Genomic DNA, 16,350 nt, shown 5'->3' with positions numbered 1-16,350 from the left:
ACATCTGTAGTCTGTTTATAGAATCCTAAACTCGCTAATGCTACACAGTTAACAACTAATAAATGCATAGTGTTTAGCAAGGCAGGGAAATACAAAGTGGTCCTAAGGATGAGGTCTGTTTTCTTTCCCCCAATACATTGCTTTGCAGCCAGCCTCCATAGGGTGAACTGCAGCAGGCGGCAGGCGCAGGTGGAACTGCCCTGGCTGCCTCTTTGCTTCACACCCTGGAAAGGTCAAGGTTGCACCACATGTGCCTTTCAGACTGTAGGACAGCTCAGCTAAAGGTCGTCCTTGGAAGGGCCCGCTTTCCCACCTCCTTTCTTTCTTTCTTTTTTTTTCCCCCCTTTTTTTCTGAAGAATTAATGTCAAAGAAAGTGCCTGACTCTGACTTTATACAGCTGCTAGTCTCCTGATGACTTATATGAATGTTTCAATGCCTGATGTTAACAGCTGTTTTTACCCTTGACAATGCTATGGTCACCCTAAAGAACTGAGTTATCAGGAGTTCTAAAGTCCCAAACTGTGGAAGGTCATGCTGGCCACATCAATGATACATTCAGCTTCTGTTTGCCATCCTACAGACAATAAATATTGCTTGAGATTGGTTAGTGTGCTGTAAAATTGATAAGATTCAGGTTGCCAAAGGCATTTCATAGGTCTTAATTTATGTTGCTATAGTAACTGGAATGTTGGAATTTCTTGAGATTAGAGGGCTTTTATATCTTTAACCTTAAAATGATAATAATGTAGATTATGACTCCAGACTTGGTCTCAGCTTGTGAGGAACATATACTCTGTATGTCGTGTATTCCGTGTATGCTAACGTATGACTGATGTTCAATTACTGTAATTTCAGAATGAAAGTTTCTAACACCCAACCTGATTTTCCTATCTATGTGTACAGATATCAGGAGCCAACATGCTCCTAAACTGAACAGTCTTTCCCTAACGAGAAAGGGAGAATTAGAAGGGGAAAGTGAGAGAAGTAGAACTTTCATAAGCAACAGTTCTAGAATACTCCTTTTAAGGACTGATATGAATTTGGGTCACCTTCTCCATCAAAGTGAATTTCTTGCAGGTGCTGAAGCACTTGGCGTGTTATTAACCAGCGTTTTAAGAAAAGACACGACCCTGGGGCATTTAGTGCATCAGCAATGTCTGAAGTGATAAGGAGGTATAAAGTGATAAGGAGGTATAAAGAAGCCCTACTCTGAGACAGGAAAGATGACTAGGAACCCTATGGGCTGGTCAAGGTCACATGTGTTAATTATACAGACCCAAGGCATCTGGAAAACTCAATGCAAATTAGCTCAGATTGGTCTGAAACAGAAATGTCTCCCCTCTCCGAACCCAGCTTACCTTATATCCTGAAGATTTGATGTGCACGCCACGTTTGGTCAGAGTAGATTTCATTCGGATGAAAAAGGAACGCTCAAGGGTGTTGTCAGTGGTTAGCAGGCTGGGGCTGGTGGACTCCACTGAGGAATACAAAAATACATACACACGTGATTTAGAGCTCTCCACAGCCCTTCACAGCTACTGCTCAGGTGCAATCCTTGAGTTCACTAAAAATAAATGACTGATGGGTGCTAAGAGTGTAGTAATCAATTTACCTCATTTAGAGAATGTTTACTTTGCAGAAAATAAAAAAGAAAAATTAATGTGTCTAAAGTAGCTTCTTTCCTGTTTCTAGCTAGAGATTTTTTTTCAAGTCTTTTAACTTGCAGCAGCTCCTTAAGTGGGTTCCAATGGTAAGTAATTGTAGCTCACTTTGAGACTCATTTGAGTCCTGTGCAGAGAGGACTGTCAGGAAAAAGAAGGGCCCTGTAGATTTATGGGGTCAACCAAGGTACAGGCAGAGATGCTTCTGATGAGGGGTCAGAACCACAAAACCTCCAGATTGGAGAGCCACATCCTGACCAATGTCCTTGCCCTCCTGAGTTGGTTTTCTTCATTGTGGGGACAAGAAACTCAAGGTCTTCTCAACTGACTCCAGACAGAGGGATGAGAATGGGATGTACCGAGGGCAGAAATAAAAACTACTCACAGTATCAACTTCTCATTCCTGTCACAATGGCATCTTGCCCTTGGCCCTTACCCATATAGGCAGGGGTCTCTTTTTTCACTTCTCTGCTTCTGATATGAGAAAATAGGTTTCCTCTCTTAAACAAAATACTTAATTGTTCCTTTCATATGTTTTTAGAGTAAGTAGAAAATTTGTAAACTTATGAAACTTAAAAGTGGTAGCTTAAAATCTTGCCGATCTAAGCACACCTTCATGCAAAAGGATCAGAAGGCAGCATAAGTCTGTTTTCTTAAAAATAAGCTTCTAAGGTATTTTATGAATTTAGGTCTCTTCCTGCAAATAAAATAATTGCGGGGGGCAGGGGGGGGTGGTTAAAGCCTAAAAAAATACTCAAATTCTACTCTTCTTAAATATTAAAGTTTTTCTTATTCAAAAGGAAAAAATGATGTAGAACAACAATGAAGGTTTTTTTTAAGTAGCCCTATGCTAACACTAATTTTCTCTGGAATGGAGGTAAAGAAATACAGTTAATTAAGAGATTTAAGAATTAAGTATATGTAAAAATAGCTATTAAAATAGATAAAAATGGTAAAACAAGCTTTTAAGTTTTAGATTATGAAATGTAATTCATGTATTTCTAAGAGTACATAATGTCTATTTGTCATATTAAACTTGATGCTCAGATGAAGAAATGAGAGCTACTCTAATAACAGAAACCTTGCTATTTGTGGTCTGGGGCTTTTCTTGTATCATTCTTAATAAGACTCTATATTCCTACATTTGTGGCATTTCTATTCTGGGGCGATGGGACCATTGACAAGCATCCCTTTCTTATGTGTCTCAAGATTTTCTTTTTCTTTCTTTCTTTTCTTTTCTTTTTTTTTTTTTTTTGTTTTAGAGAGCATGGATCTGATGTCATTTTAAATGTACAGCTTTTTATCACTCGAGGGAAAAGCAGAGCCATGTTATATTTAGTACTTTCATTTCTTCTGATTAAATATGAATTACTATGAAATTTTTCTCATCATCTAACACGCCATAATACGCCAACAGCTTTTTAATACACTATATAAGCACAAACTTCTGCTCTAAGAGTTTAATTTGCCCCTCTAATCCAATCACATCAACCTTATTTCTCTTATCAGAGATTCCCATTTTGAATTAAATGAGCTCATTAGTTTTAATCAAAAGCAGAGAGATCAAAACTTAAACGTAAATGCTTTAGATCAGAACTGTCAGTCAGCCGTGCAGTTCTATTTTACTAAAACACAAGATCAGAGACCCTTAGAACCAATTTTTTCTCGTAAGGGATGCCGAGAGCTTGAAGATGCTATATCCTTTTTTTTTTTTTTCTCCCAAGGACAGATTATACATTTAAGGTTAGACTTAATTTATAGCAGTTTTTTCATCCTGGTGGAAATGGAAAAGTATGCCAATCTACTGTTGTCCCTTTCACATTTATTGGCACTGGTCCTCAGAGACTTGAACTAACGTGAAGCCATCAGAATCCCCACCACAAACAGCGTTCAAAATTCAGTTCTGTTCAGCAAGATCGTGTTTGCAATAGCTGAGGACAAATGAAACTTCCCAGAGAAGTGAAATATGTTTTAGGGCCAGGGTCCTGGAGACCCTGACCTAGTCAGGAAGGAATTGCCTATAACTGTAGAAGGGAGGGTAATTCAGACATCATGAGAAATCACTACTGTTTTCAGAAAACAGTATATAGGAGAGACCACCACAGGGGCACCTCCAGCTGGGTGAAGACACAAGATTTGCAAGAGCCGTGGAGCCAAACACTGCCTCCTGCCCCAGTGGAGGCGGGAGTACAGCACCCCACCATGCGGTGCAATGATAATTGCCTAAACATGCAGGGCAGCGTTAATTACACCGGGGACAACTGGTGTGCAAGGAATGCTAAGGTCAGGTTTTGCCCCAGTGAAGCTGAGATTTATAATCTAAACTAGTCTTCAAACTTTAAGAGCAGGGGTGGGAGAGTTGAGTCAGTGAGAGGGAGACAGACAAGCTAGAAAACAGCCTGATTTCTGATGATGATTTCCACTTTAATTCTTCATGATTTCTAGTTCTGAGGACAAAGGCGGAAGTAACCTGCCATGCCATTCCTTTCAAAGGGACATGTGATGAACTCATTCACAGCACATACACATACAACCATGCCATGCTTCCACAGGGGCTGGTAAATGTGCTTGGTTTATTCCAACTGTGACCATGGTGTCTCTGCACATGACAGGCAAGAGCAGCTGCTTCAGGAAAGATGCTTTCTGACGGTCTCAGGTGAGAGGTACATTGTAATGAAAGTTCTGTTGGGAGAGAGCCAAGGCAGCATAGCCATGGTGGCCACACCAGAGTGTGGTGCTGAATAGAGAGGGGGCATGTGAGGAAAAGACAAAGAGAGAACAGAGTAGTGACAGAAGTCTCCCTGGGACCCATCCTCTCTAGAGACAGTGGCACCAGTTTATGTCTGAGATGCATTTTAGAATGCTTTCTAGATATGAAATTGTTTTCTGTCAACTTTTAGAGAGTGGCCATGAATCCCACATGCTCTGATAAAGAAATTTGGAATTCAAAGAAGTTTTATCTGCTGCCCAAGACACAGGAGACATCTGTAGTAAAGCTGGATTAAGTGGTCAAAGCTCAGTCATGCCTAGTTTCAACCTATGAATTATAAACTAGGAGCTGGAAAACAAAAGTGAGAACCATGCAACTAAAAACTAAATAAAGAAATATAAAGTACTCTCCTTTGTTGAATCTCCAGGGGCTCAACTTTTTAATAAATCTAAATCACCTCAGTTCTTGAAATGTCAGTTTTTGCATAGTTTATAAAATTTATAGAAGAATTTATAGCAAAAGGGGTAATAATTTTTATGTTGGCAAATGCCATCAACCATCATGTGAAATCATTACCTATGTCATTCCACATCTGTTTGTGAATCTGTAACTGGTGGTGTAGTTGCTGTTCTCATTATTATTAGGTAGGGGCAGGAAGAGGTATAAGAGGTGGAAGGAGGAGGTAGATGACTGAGAACTATCTAGTTCTTTCTAGGCTGAAAGTAGGGCCGGGGCCATTCTGAACACTATCAGCTCTCTTTGGGGTCTCTCCAAGAGCATGAGGCCAAAGCAGAAAAAGGACCTTTCTTTTTAGTACACTCCAAATGTTTTCAGTGTAGTTCTAGAATCAGAACCCTCAAACTGTCAACAAATCTTGAGTGTGCAGGAGAGAAAAAAAAGATTTTTTTTTTTTTGTAGAGGATGACCAGCATGCATTTATTTTATTTATTTATTTTTAGATGGTGCTAAGGATCAAACCTAGTGTCTCACACAATCTAGGCAAGTGGTCTACCACTGAGCTACAGCCCCAGAGGCACTCCCCTCCAATTTTTTTTATAGTACTGGGGATTGATCCCAGAGGCATTCTATCACTGAGCTTCATTCCCCACATCTCATATCATCTCATATCCTTCCTATTTTTTATTTTGAGAGAGGGGCTCACTAAATTGCCCAGGCTGAGAACTTGTGATTCTCTTGCCTCAGCTTCCTGAGTCACTGGGATTATAAGCATGCACCACTACACCTCACAGGAAGAAGAAAATTAAATTTTAAGAAATGCTCCCCCTTAGGAGTGAGTAAAATATTTTTCTTTTTAAAGGAGAAATGGAGTGGGATAAGTCCTTAAGATATGAAGTTAAATATAGTCATCTCTAAGTATTCATAAGGAATTGGTTCCAGAACCCCCACAGATACCCAAATTCTTAGATGCTCAAGTTCCTTATGGAAAATGGTGTAGCATTTGCATATAATCTACGTGTATTCTCCTGTATACTTATAGTTACTAGAAAATGTAAGCACTACATAAAGAGTTTATCAACTGTATTGTTTAGGGAATAATGACAAGAAAAAAGTCTGCACATGTTCATACAGATACAATTTATTTTTAATATTTTTGATCAGCAGTTGGTTGAATCTGCAGATGCAGAACCCATGCATACGAAGGGTTGACTGTATATTCTTGTTCCCACTTTATTGTCTAAACAAATCTTTTCAAATCTTTTTGAGATGTTCTGTGCACACAGGACAATCCAAAGTGCAAACACCCAAATTGACTTTCTGCGACAAAGGTGATAATGTTTCATTTTGCAATTATTTTGATAAAGCCAAGTTGTTTCACTGGCAAACATACTTAGGTTTGTTAGAAGCTGATACATTTTAGGAATTTAAAATGAATATGTGTCCACTGAAATTTGATAAAGTTGTTGTTTTTCTTACACAAGTTTTCCTTTTAGTTGAGGGGAATGCCCCTCTGTAGTCACTTTGAATTGGGACTGCTCATATGTTTTGCTTCAGCCAAAGGAATAGGAGCAAAAGTCACATGTCATTTTTAGGTGGAATTTTCAAGAGCCAGTCATGATGTGCCACTTTCTTTTTCCCGCTGCCCCATGACTTAACATTTTAGGTTGTGACCGCTCCACTAATCTGAGTCTGAGAAGACACTGAGGAGCAGAACCCCTTGTCAACCCTCAAAGAAATAAATCTTTGTTATAATTTTGTGATTTTTTTTTTATTGCTGCATAACCTAGTCCATACTGACTAATAAAAATATTAAATATTTGTTGAAATTTTTAAAAAGTCAGTATGTGGCCCAAGATCTTCCATACAATCAATGATAGAGCATGAATATGAAAAATATTTAAATGACCAAAGAATGTTGACAATATAGGGGTTCTTATAGTCATTTATATGCTTCTTTTATCTCCATTTAATCTCATGTTAGATATGTGAGGGGGAAGAACTGATACAAGTCTAACTATGGTCTCCTATAGCACCTAGTATGGCTCATTGTATGAGTATATTATAGATACATACCAAATTTCCTAAACAATACAGTGTAACAATTATATATTACATATGCACACACATAAAATTTTTGAGTGTATATCATATATCCATTTATATGGTGAGGGATATATATTCAATATATGTTCAATACAAAATATTCACTAAACATTAACTGTTATAAGATCTTCTCAATCTAGTTTCCCAATAGCAGATATCTGGTTTTAAAAATGCCACAAATGCTCCATAAGTCTTCCTTCCAAAAGGTGAAACTATTTCCTCTCTTCTCAAGTGAGTGTGGGCTAGACATGGTGACTTCCTTCAAATAAATAGCACATGGTGGAATTGACGGCGTACAGTCCAGACTAGTCATTCTCTCCTTGCATTCTCTGTGGACATACATTCTGATGGAAGCCAGATGCCACGTTGTGACAATACTCAAGCAGCACTGTGGAGAGGCCAATGTAGCAAGGAACTGAGGCTTCCTGCTAACAGTCATCTTAGTGAACTTAGAAGAGAACCATTCAGCCCCAGTTTAGCCCTTCAATGATATGACCTGGCTGCCATCTTGATTGCTACCCTACAACAGACCCTGAGCCAGAACTAGCCAGATAAGCCACTCTTTGCTTTCTGACCAACAGAAAGATACCTGTGTAAGATTCCTTTGTTCTTTTTAAGTTATTAATATTTGGGATAATTTATTATATATTAGTAAATGACTAACATAACAACTACCTATAACTTTTTTCTGGAAAAATCATAGCCTTGTTTTGATTGAGAACCATATAAATAGGTAAAGTTTATGAGCTTGACCCAGTGGGTCAGTATCTGGCAAATACACATGTGGAAGGAAAATAAAAACAGTATTGATTTTTTATAAGCAGGGTCTGTATTTCTAAGTCCTTTATTTTTTTCAATAGGTTATTTGCAAAAGGTGCTATCCACAGTGTCACCTACAAGATTGTGAGAGAGGAAAAGCAGGGATGATGGCTTGTCTTTGTTGTATTTCTTTCTTGCTCCTCCCTAGGCTCCCTCATCCTCCCCAAGTGTTTAGGATTGTGTCTTATGTAAGTCACATTCAGTTACATGTTGAAATAAAGTAACATTCAGATGCTTTCTTTTAAGACAGATTATCTACTTTACCCCTGCCACTCTCTCACATAAACAATATCTTCTTCCACGAGTTTTTTTTTTTTTTTTTTCTTTTTTTGACGGGGAGAGGGTCATTGTGTCTTCTTGTGTTCATGTTGAAGGAAGTGTTTTCTGCAAACTGTTCTGAGAGCCATGGGCCAGTGGGTGTGGTAGTTAAAAGAAGATAGGCTCCATCTTCCCCTGAACTAGAGAATGCTTTGTTCTCTGTCTTTGGAGAATTGATTTGCATCCCACTGGCCTGTCTTCTACCACATGAGGGCAACTCCGAAGCGGGTAACGGCCCTTAGGATACCAGAGTGGGATCCGTGGCCACTGGTGGCACAGTAGTGCCTCCCATTTTCTGTGCTCACCAGTTATGCCATCCTTACACACAATGCAGTTGCAACCGTGCTGCTTTGCCTCAGACTGCCTCAGCTCCAAGCTCCCTCTGGGGTGGGACAAAAAAGCCCGATTTATTTAATCTCATTAGGGCTGATTCCTGTTCCCACCCAGTCATGAGTCTTCAGCTTTGTTTAGAAACTTGTGAATCATTAACTGAAAATCCAGAGCATAGCTGTGAAAATAATTGTGGTTCAATAATGATGTAATAAACGTCTTTTAAAGTGCATTAAAAATAATCTGTCAAAAAAAAAAAAAGAGGAAAAATAATAATAGTCTGCCACCCATGCCACTTGTCAGGATAAACTCCCTGGCCTTGTGTGGCCTGTCTTTGATGAGAATCATAATGCATAAGGTTGCCTTTCAGGTTTCCCAGCTCCTGGCAGGGGTTACTACTTGGTGTGGCTGTCCCCCGAGGGAGAGGAGAGCATTCAGTGGCTGCCTGCTGCTCCGCAGTTGGTGTTTGGATGATACCACTCTGGGGAAATATACACAGTGTCAGAGTCAAGCTGCTACCAGTGGGTGTTTCTTTACACAACTACTAAGCAACAAGAAAGTTCAAGGGGAAAAACCTGAATATTGTAAAGATCGCCTTAGAGAGTACATGATATCCAGTATGACCCATTCTGCGCAGGCAGTGCACTCCCAAGGATGTGCCATATGAATACTGCAAGCAAATATTTTAAATCTTATTGGAAACTCCCTATAAATGTTGCCACTTGAGGGATCTATTCTGGAAGAAAAATATAGCATGTCCTCCTGGGATGCAGCGTGGATTCCATTACGAATATTGCGTACGGGATCGAGTGTGGCAATGCTTTTATCACGACTATAAAGTGGTTACGAGCCAATTCTTCATATAAAACATACTCAATAACACTGAGGTTTTCTTCCCCTTTTCTGGTTCTTTCTTTTATTTCCTTCCTTCCTTTTCTTTCCTTTTTCTTTCCTTTCTTTATGACAAACATGATGTCAGACAAAGGGCATTCGGACTTGGTCTTCCTAGTACAATACAAAAATAATACATAAACACCTTTGTGAAGGCAGCTCAAAACCCCATGTTTTCTATTAAAAAGTCATGTTCAATCTTCACTGTTGATAGAACTGAATAGCTAACACAGGGAACATTGTATATCAGAAAGGTCAATAGTTATTATGAGCTACAAATATATTTTTTTCCATCCTTCAGGCTGTTTAGCGCATATCACAGCATGAGCAGCTGTCTCCTTTAATGCTTTTAAAATTAGAATCCCAAAAGAAGAAGAAAAAATTATGGTTGCAATGATTGCTCTTTGCTTTTGTAAGTTTACTTTAATATACTATTTTATATACATGAATCTTCCATGCAGCCTATCCATGGGGCAGTAACTGGTCGCCAGTATCCAGTTGAACTGCCATGTTTGTTTTCTTAGCATTCTGGCCAGATCTCCATGTCAGGCGCAGATGTTGTCCCCATACTATATTTAAAAACCGAGTTATATAGAGGAATCTGGTTACAGAGGCAATTGCAAATGCACACATATGCATTCTGCCTTTCCCTTGCTTTAAAGCTCTATTAGGAATGAGAACAATACCATGTGATGAGAACACAGCTATACAGCACCAAGTGAAAAATCAGGCAGTGAATCAAACCACTATTTAGCACAGTCTCACTCTCCATGTGCAGGCATGTGGTCTGAGAGTGCACTTTTTAATATATTTTTTTTAAAGGTTGATCTTCTGCCTGTCCCTGGAACTTCTCGTCATTACTCAGCACTGGCCATAAAAGACAGTGTTGGCATTTTAAATATGTGTAAGCATTCATCGAATGTTTTATTATAGCTTACTTATTCTTTGTTCAACTATTTAAATACTTAGTGAGTATACTGGCGAGGACCATTTGTAACAGTGCTTACATTTTGGGAAAGGAGCAGAAATACAGTAATTTCAGGTACTGGCTAATGAAATAAAGAAGAGCAATGCAGAGTAAGGGGTGAGAGACTAATGAGGGGGCACATTTTGGTTGGGTGGTCCCAGAGGCTTCTCTGATAAGACAGCATCTCAGAAGAGACCAAGTCATGTGTATATGTGGGTGAATGTTTTGTACACATTACCATGCTTATGGTTCACATTGTAATGTTTTGATTCTAGCTTGGTAAAGGAATTTGCAGAAGACTGTTATGCAGATAGATATGGACTAGCAACACAATGAAATTCTAGACATGCTACGTTTTGTACTTTTGTTCAAATTAAATTATTTGGCTTCAGTACATGACTTAACATGTAGGAAACCAAGGGAAGAGTTCATGATCATACAGCCTGCCCAGTGGCTCTTACACATACTCAGTGGCATTTGAAATTCTTTGGAAATCTCTAGAGAAAGCAGCTTCCATAGAAAAGTGGGATAAGGACTGAATAAATAAATGGTGCATTTTGGTTGTGAAAATAAAGACACCCAAGTATGTTTCTGAATGAGAGGTCAGAGCTTAGAATTGTCCATGTTGGAGATGCTAACTGAAGAATTTAAATCCTAAGGAATATTTAATCAGTAACAGAATGAGAGCTGAGCCTCTGAAATGAGAGGGTGGGGGAAAGGGAGGGAATAGGAGAAAGAAAGAGAGGAGTTGGAGGGAGAGAGATAGGAGTGCAATGGGAATGGTTCAACAACTTATTGTCAATAAAGGTTGTTTGCTAAGACAAAGGAAGTGGGAGAAGGAGGTTTGGGGAGTGGGAAAAATAGTTATAAAATAGCCTATTTAGGAAACCAAATAAGATCCATAGAAAATACGTACTAAGATTGCATAGCAGCTATAAGTTACATAGCCTTGAGAGTATTAACTTTCAGGTGTTCCATAATAAAAATGGTTTTGTGGTTTCAGAGGACGGGTTCAGGCAGTGAAGTTATTCTAGAGATGACAGCCAGCACAACTGGAATGAAAGAAAGTCAATGGAGTGAGAGACTCCAAGGGGGCAGAGTGGTGAGCTGGGGACTTGAAAAGATGGCAGGACTGGGGAGTGGTGACATGGGGGAGGTAGTCAATAGGAGTTTCTTCAGACTGGTTTCTTAAAATGTTATTCACTGCTTTTTAAAAAGTTTGTATTTATAATATAAATAAATACACACACAAACACATATGTAGTATGTTCACAGAAAAATTGGAAAAAGTGAAATATAAGGAAATGAAACTATCCCTAATCTTAACACCTACTATAGTCATTATTGATACTAATTTATTTTCCTGAAGCCTTATTTATCAATTGTTTATATGTTTATTTCAAAATTAGCATCATATGTGTATTTACCATGATTTTTAATTAAAAAGGTCATAGCTCATTGTGTGGTAATAGCTATATTTTATTAGACACTGTTTAGGGAATAAATGGATGTTGGGGCTCTTGAGGCCTTGGCTGCAAACTGGCATTTGAAAGAAAAATTTTAAAGAACATTAAAGTATCTTCATGTGTCCATGTCATTACATTACTTTCAAAATACACCATTTTTAGTGAATATATATAATATTCCATTGCATGGTGAAAAAATTCTTTGAAATTAATCTTTTTCAGCTTTGTTATCATTTGTTAGGATGGGTTTCTTGAAACAGTATGTCTAGGCATAAACTTTTAAAAATCTCTTATTAATTTATTGGACACAAATTGATTTCCAGAGAACTTGTGCTATATCACTTTGCATATATATTAAGGATATTAACTTTGGCATATTTCTTGTAAAATATCCCTATTTATTTGCCTTTTACTTCTGCTTATGGTGCTTATAAGTACTCATATGTTTTAAAATTTTACATATAGGAGTCTACATATTTTTTCCTTTGAAACTTTTATTTTTTAAACATAAACATATGGGATCTTGAAAAGGAAGCCTGGTTAAAATCCTGATCTGATCATGCCAGTGGGTGGCTAAAGGTAAGCTGAAGAATGGTATTTTTCTTGGAGTTTTGGCAGCTGAGGAACTAACTGTAGGTTGACTAGTCACCCCCAGGGAAGCCCTCATCCTGGCATGTGTTAGCTTCCTTGTAGAGAGGCTCTTGAGCAGGACTCAATGCCCCCGAAAGAAAGTCAGTGAGTGAGGTGGGCGTTGACAATGACATTGAGGATGGGGAAAGAACACTTTTTTTTTTTTTTTTTAAGAGGAAGTTTTTAAATGATCTTAGGAAAATAGTATGGAAATGGTTATCAGGAGGAATTATGGGGCCCCTTCTCTTTATGCACTGGACTGACTCTGAACTGAGTGGGTATACACTGGGGAGGGTTTCTTGAGAGCAGTGGCCTTGAAGGGAGAAAGATTTCAATGAGGGTACAGAGGAGGAGTAGGGCTAGTGGTAGAAATGGTGGCTCCAAGAGTTTATTCCTTGTTAGCATTGCTAGGTAAAACACAGGGCATCCCTTTAATTTGAATTTCAGATAAACAATGAAGGATTTTTTTAGTACATTTCAAATATTGCATATGAATTTCATATTTACCTGGGAATTCTGTATTTTTCATCACTAAATCTGGCCATCCTTTTCCTAGAGGCACAGAGGAAGGGTTTTGGGTGATGGCAGTGATACAGGGTCAACTGGGGTGATGACAGAAGAGTCTAGAAAATTGCCTGAGACACCCAGGATACACTGGTGTGCTGGAGAGACTGCTGCATGGCTACAGCTTTCTCACTGTGGAGAAGTAAGCAGCAAGTGAGAATGCAGGTGAAATTCATTATGATGTTGTAGCTTTTCCATATTTGCCCTTGTAAGGGTGGGGTTTTAAAATGGCCAATTCTATTTTTCTGCTGTGTGAGTATGTATGTTCTGTAGATGGAGGTAAGCATGGGTTGGCAGGTCTCCACAAATCTCCTGAATTGGTATCTTCTGCTAGTTTATTTATTTTTTCACACAGGAAGAATTTGTTTGAGCAGCTAGAATATGTTGGTTTTACTAAGGCTGTATTCCAGCACATCTTGAAATGCTTATTTTTCAAATGTTTTTAGTTAGAAATACTATATTAAATACATCATCAATAGAGACTTGAAGGTTATTTATTGGATCGTATTCTTAGTAACATTATTTATACTTTGTAATTATTTAGAGAAGCCAGAGATGGGAGATAACCCGATAATCATCTTTATCTGCTATTTTGCTAATGAATATCTATTTTTGACATCTTTAATTAAACAAATTTTCCTTTGTCTCCTGATCTCAACAAATTTTAATGACCACTGTTTCTTTGTTCCATTTTGTGTGTGTGTGTGTGTGTGTGTGTGTGTGTGTGTGTGTGTTACTAGGGATTGAACCCAGGGCCTCACACATGCCAAGCAAGCACCTGGGCTACATCCCCAGCTCTCACTGTTCCACCTTAATACCTAAACAGTCTTCTCATCTGCAAGAAGTCGTTCTGCCTTCATATGAGGAAGTCAGGGCTTCATCATTGCGATCTCCATCAGCTAATGTTATGTGTAGGTAGCATTTCCATATCTGAACTCCATGTTAGGTCATTTGTATATTTTTCTTCAAGGCTATGCATAATCTTCCCAGGTGGCGGGGATGAAAAAGTCATTTTTTTTTTTTTTAACAAGCCCATTTACATACCTTGCCGGTAGTCTGGCCATAGAATTACCCTCTCTTCAATTAAAAAAAAAAAAAAGAGATAATGGCTATTGCCTTTGGTGATGGGAAAAATGGGGGTAAAAACTGAAAAAAAAAATGTTGACATCAATTACTACCTTTCCCCCCTGCTTCATGAGACACAGTGTTTCCTCTAAATGCATTTTCTGATGACACGATTGATATTTTTTACCATCAACACTTCAATGTTATATCAGATGTCTCCTGGGTCTAAATTGCATTTGCTACAATGCCAAATAAGTATTTTTGAAACTGGAACCACACATTCCTCGTTGCCAGGGAGCCGAGTGCTCCCACAGCATTTGTCATAATTGTTGTGTGGTTAATCCCCTCAACTGCAGGGGCTCCAGGTATTTGTGGTTGCCCTTGCTTTGGGTTTTTGATTATTTGACCTTACTTGAGAATGAATCCATCTGTAACAGTAGGCTGTCCTTTACCGATTTCTCCATTTTATTATTGCATTTATCCCTAACAAACTACATTTGCATGTCGTTAGTAAAGTTCTTAGAATTTTTCTATGTCTTGAGAAGCTGCAGTTTAGAAATGACACAAAAGTTCGGGCCATATATGTGGAGAAAGTGGCCCTGTCTTCATGCTTATCTGCATGTTTTACTCAAAGCTATGATCTATATTCTTGAGTTTCTTAATCATTTTAGTTACAAGCAAAGCCAAATAAACCTAAAGAAGTTTCCCTGAAACAGTCGGTAATTTACATATCAAACACTTGAAATTGAGTGTATCCTGTAGAGAGACTTTAAACTATTTTTAATTTATTGAAATTTTTAAATTTATAACATTCATTATTAAACCTATGCAAATGATGCATAGGTATTATGATGATTATCAACATTAATTATTTATATGGGAGATAATATTGCTCTTGCTCTCTTCTGGTAAATGTTATATATGGTTATTTAGGTGTTAAAATCATGCATGCTAAATTCATTTAATATTATTTAAAGTAAGAACATCTAGTATACTTGACCAAATAGCTTATATCTAAAGCTGAACTTAAAATACATAAATATGTTGATAGTAAAGACATAGAAAGGTCTACATCCTGAAAGCTATGTCTTGCCCTTCAAAGTTTTTTGTTGCTGCTGTTGATACTAGTAACCAATATCTACAGTCCTTCCTATGAAAGTAGAATGCCTCTCCCCAACCAGGTAAAATAGCAGTGTGTAGTATAAGTAATTTAAGGAAAGACAGAGGTGGTTTTACAGGGGAGAAAAGGGCAAAAAAGGAATTATCATTCCATCAGAAGAATTTGTTTACTTTAAAAAGAATATTCTCTCCTACTCTAACATTTTAGATGCTCATCAGTCCAAAAACATAAAATTAACAATAAAAGTATTTGCTCTTTTGACAATTATTTTTCACTCTTTTTGACTTGTTGGGGAAGAAAGAAAGCATTTAGATACATGCAGAACATGTAATCTCAGTAAGGTGATATTCTCAGGATTTTCCATATTTATATATTTTTTTTCCTCCATTGTATTTTCACTACCCAAGAGCCCAGGCTGTTATTTTTTTCCTGAAGTCTGAAGATCACCCCATGGATTAACAAATGATTGAGGATTCTCTCTTAAAAGACTCTTTAAAAAACTGTCAGAATCAGCCTGAGACAAAGATTTATTATGAACTATTTAAAGGGCTTAATATATGTATCCCCAATGAGCCCTTGGAGCAAACTAAAAAGGAAGAGTGGAATTCTCAAAGAATAGGAAAAATTCTCCAATGCCCCACTTTCTTCACACCATGATTACTGTTTACTCAAAGGATAAAATGCCTAACCTGTCACACAAAGTCTTCAGAAGCCACAGTCCTGCTGATATACAGTAAAAACAAAACAATGAAGACCGACAGTAATGTGCTTGAGAAAGGCAGCTGTAATTTACTTTCTAACCTGTTCACTAACACACTAATGTGGCTACATCTTGTAGCAGGAGCTGATCCCTGACCCACGCAGCAATCAAACAACTAACTAGTGTTGGCTGTCACAGAAGCCGGGACCATCACCTTAATTATACGTTCCTGGATAACAAACCTTCCCTTAATGAGCAACTTTTCTCCTGTGTGTGTTCCAACTCACCCCTTCTGTCCTTGAAAGGCCCACTGCCGATGACTGCAGCTGGAATTTGTGAAGCATATTCATAAGTATTCTTCCTAACAGGTAATAAATACTACCTGAGCAGGCTGTTTGCTTCATGAGAATGCCAAGATATAATTAAAATTATAGGCTTGTAATCCTGGGAGGCTCCAAGAGAAGAATAACTCAATACCAAAGGGAGAGTTTCCAGTGAACTTAGAACCAAACCTTCCTTTTTTCATATCAGAAATAATAATAATAA

General features: G+C 38.0%; 1 protein-coding gene across 6 annotated transcripts in view; it reads right to left on the bottom strand.

Moving 5' to 3' along the window:
- Npas3 (neuronal PAS domain protein 3) overlaps positions 1-16,350 on the bottom strand; it is an 834,969-nt gene that overhangs the window by 63,203 nt on the left and 755,416 nt on the right. For all 6 annotated transcript variants that reach the window (XM_076848201.2, XM_076848200.2, XM_076848202.2 and 3 more), the window contains one exon: positions 1,360-1,478. In XM_076848201.2, coding sequence (XP_076704316.1) covers positions 1,360-1,478 — 119 coding nt within the window. The remainder of the gene's footprint in view (positions 1-1,359; positions 1,479-16,350) is intronic.

The sequence above is a fragment of the Callospermophilus lateralis genome, chromosome 3 (assembly GCF_048772815.1).
Source record: "Callospermophilus lateralis isolate mCalLat2 chromosome 3, mCalLat2.hap1, whole genome shotgun sequence".
In the NCBI taxonomy this organism is placed as follows: Eukaryota; Metazoa; Chordata; class Mammalia; order Rodentia; family Sciuridae; genus Callospermophilus; species Callospermophilus lateralis.
Note: the sequence above shows the minus strand (reverse complement) of the source record. Positions and strands in the feature narration are given on the sequence as shown.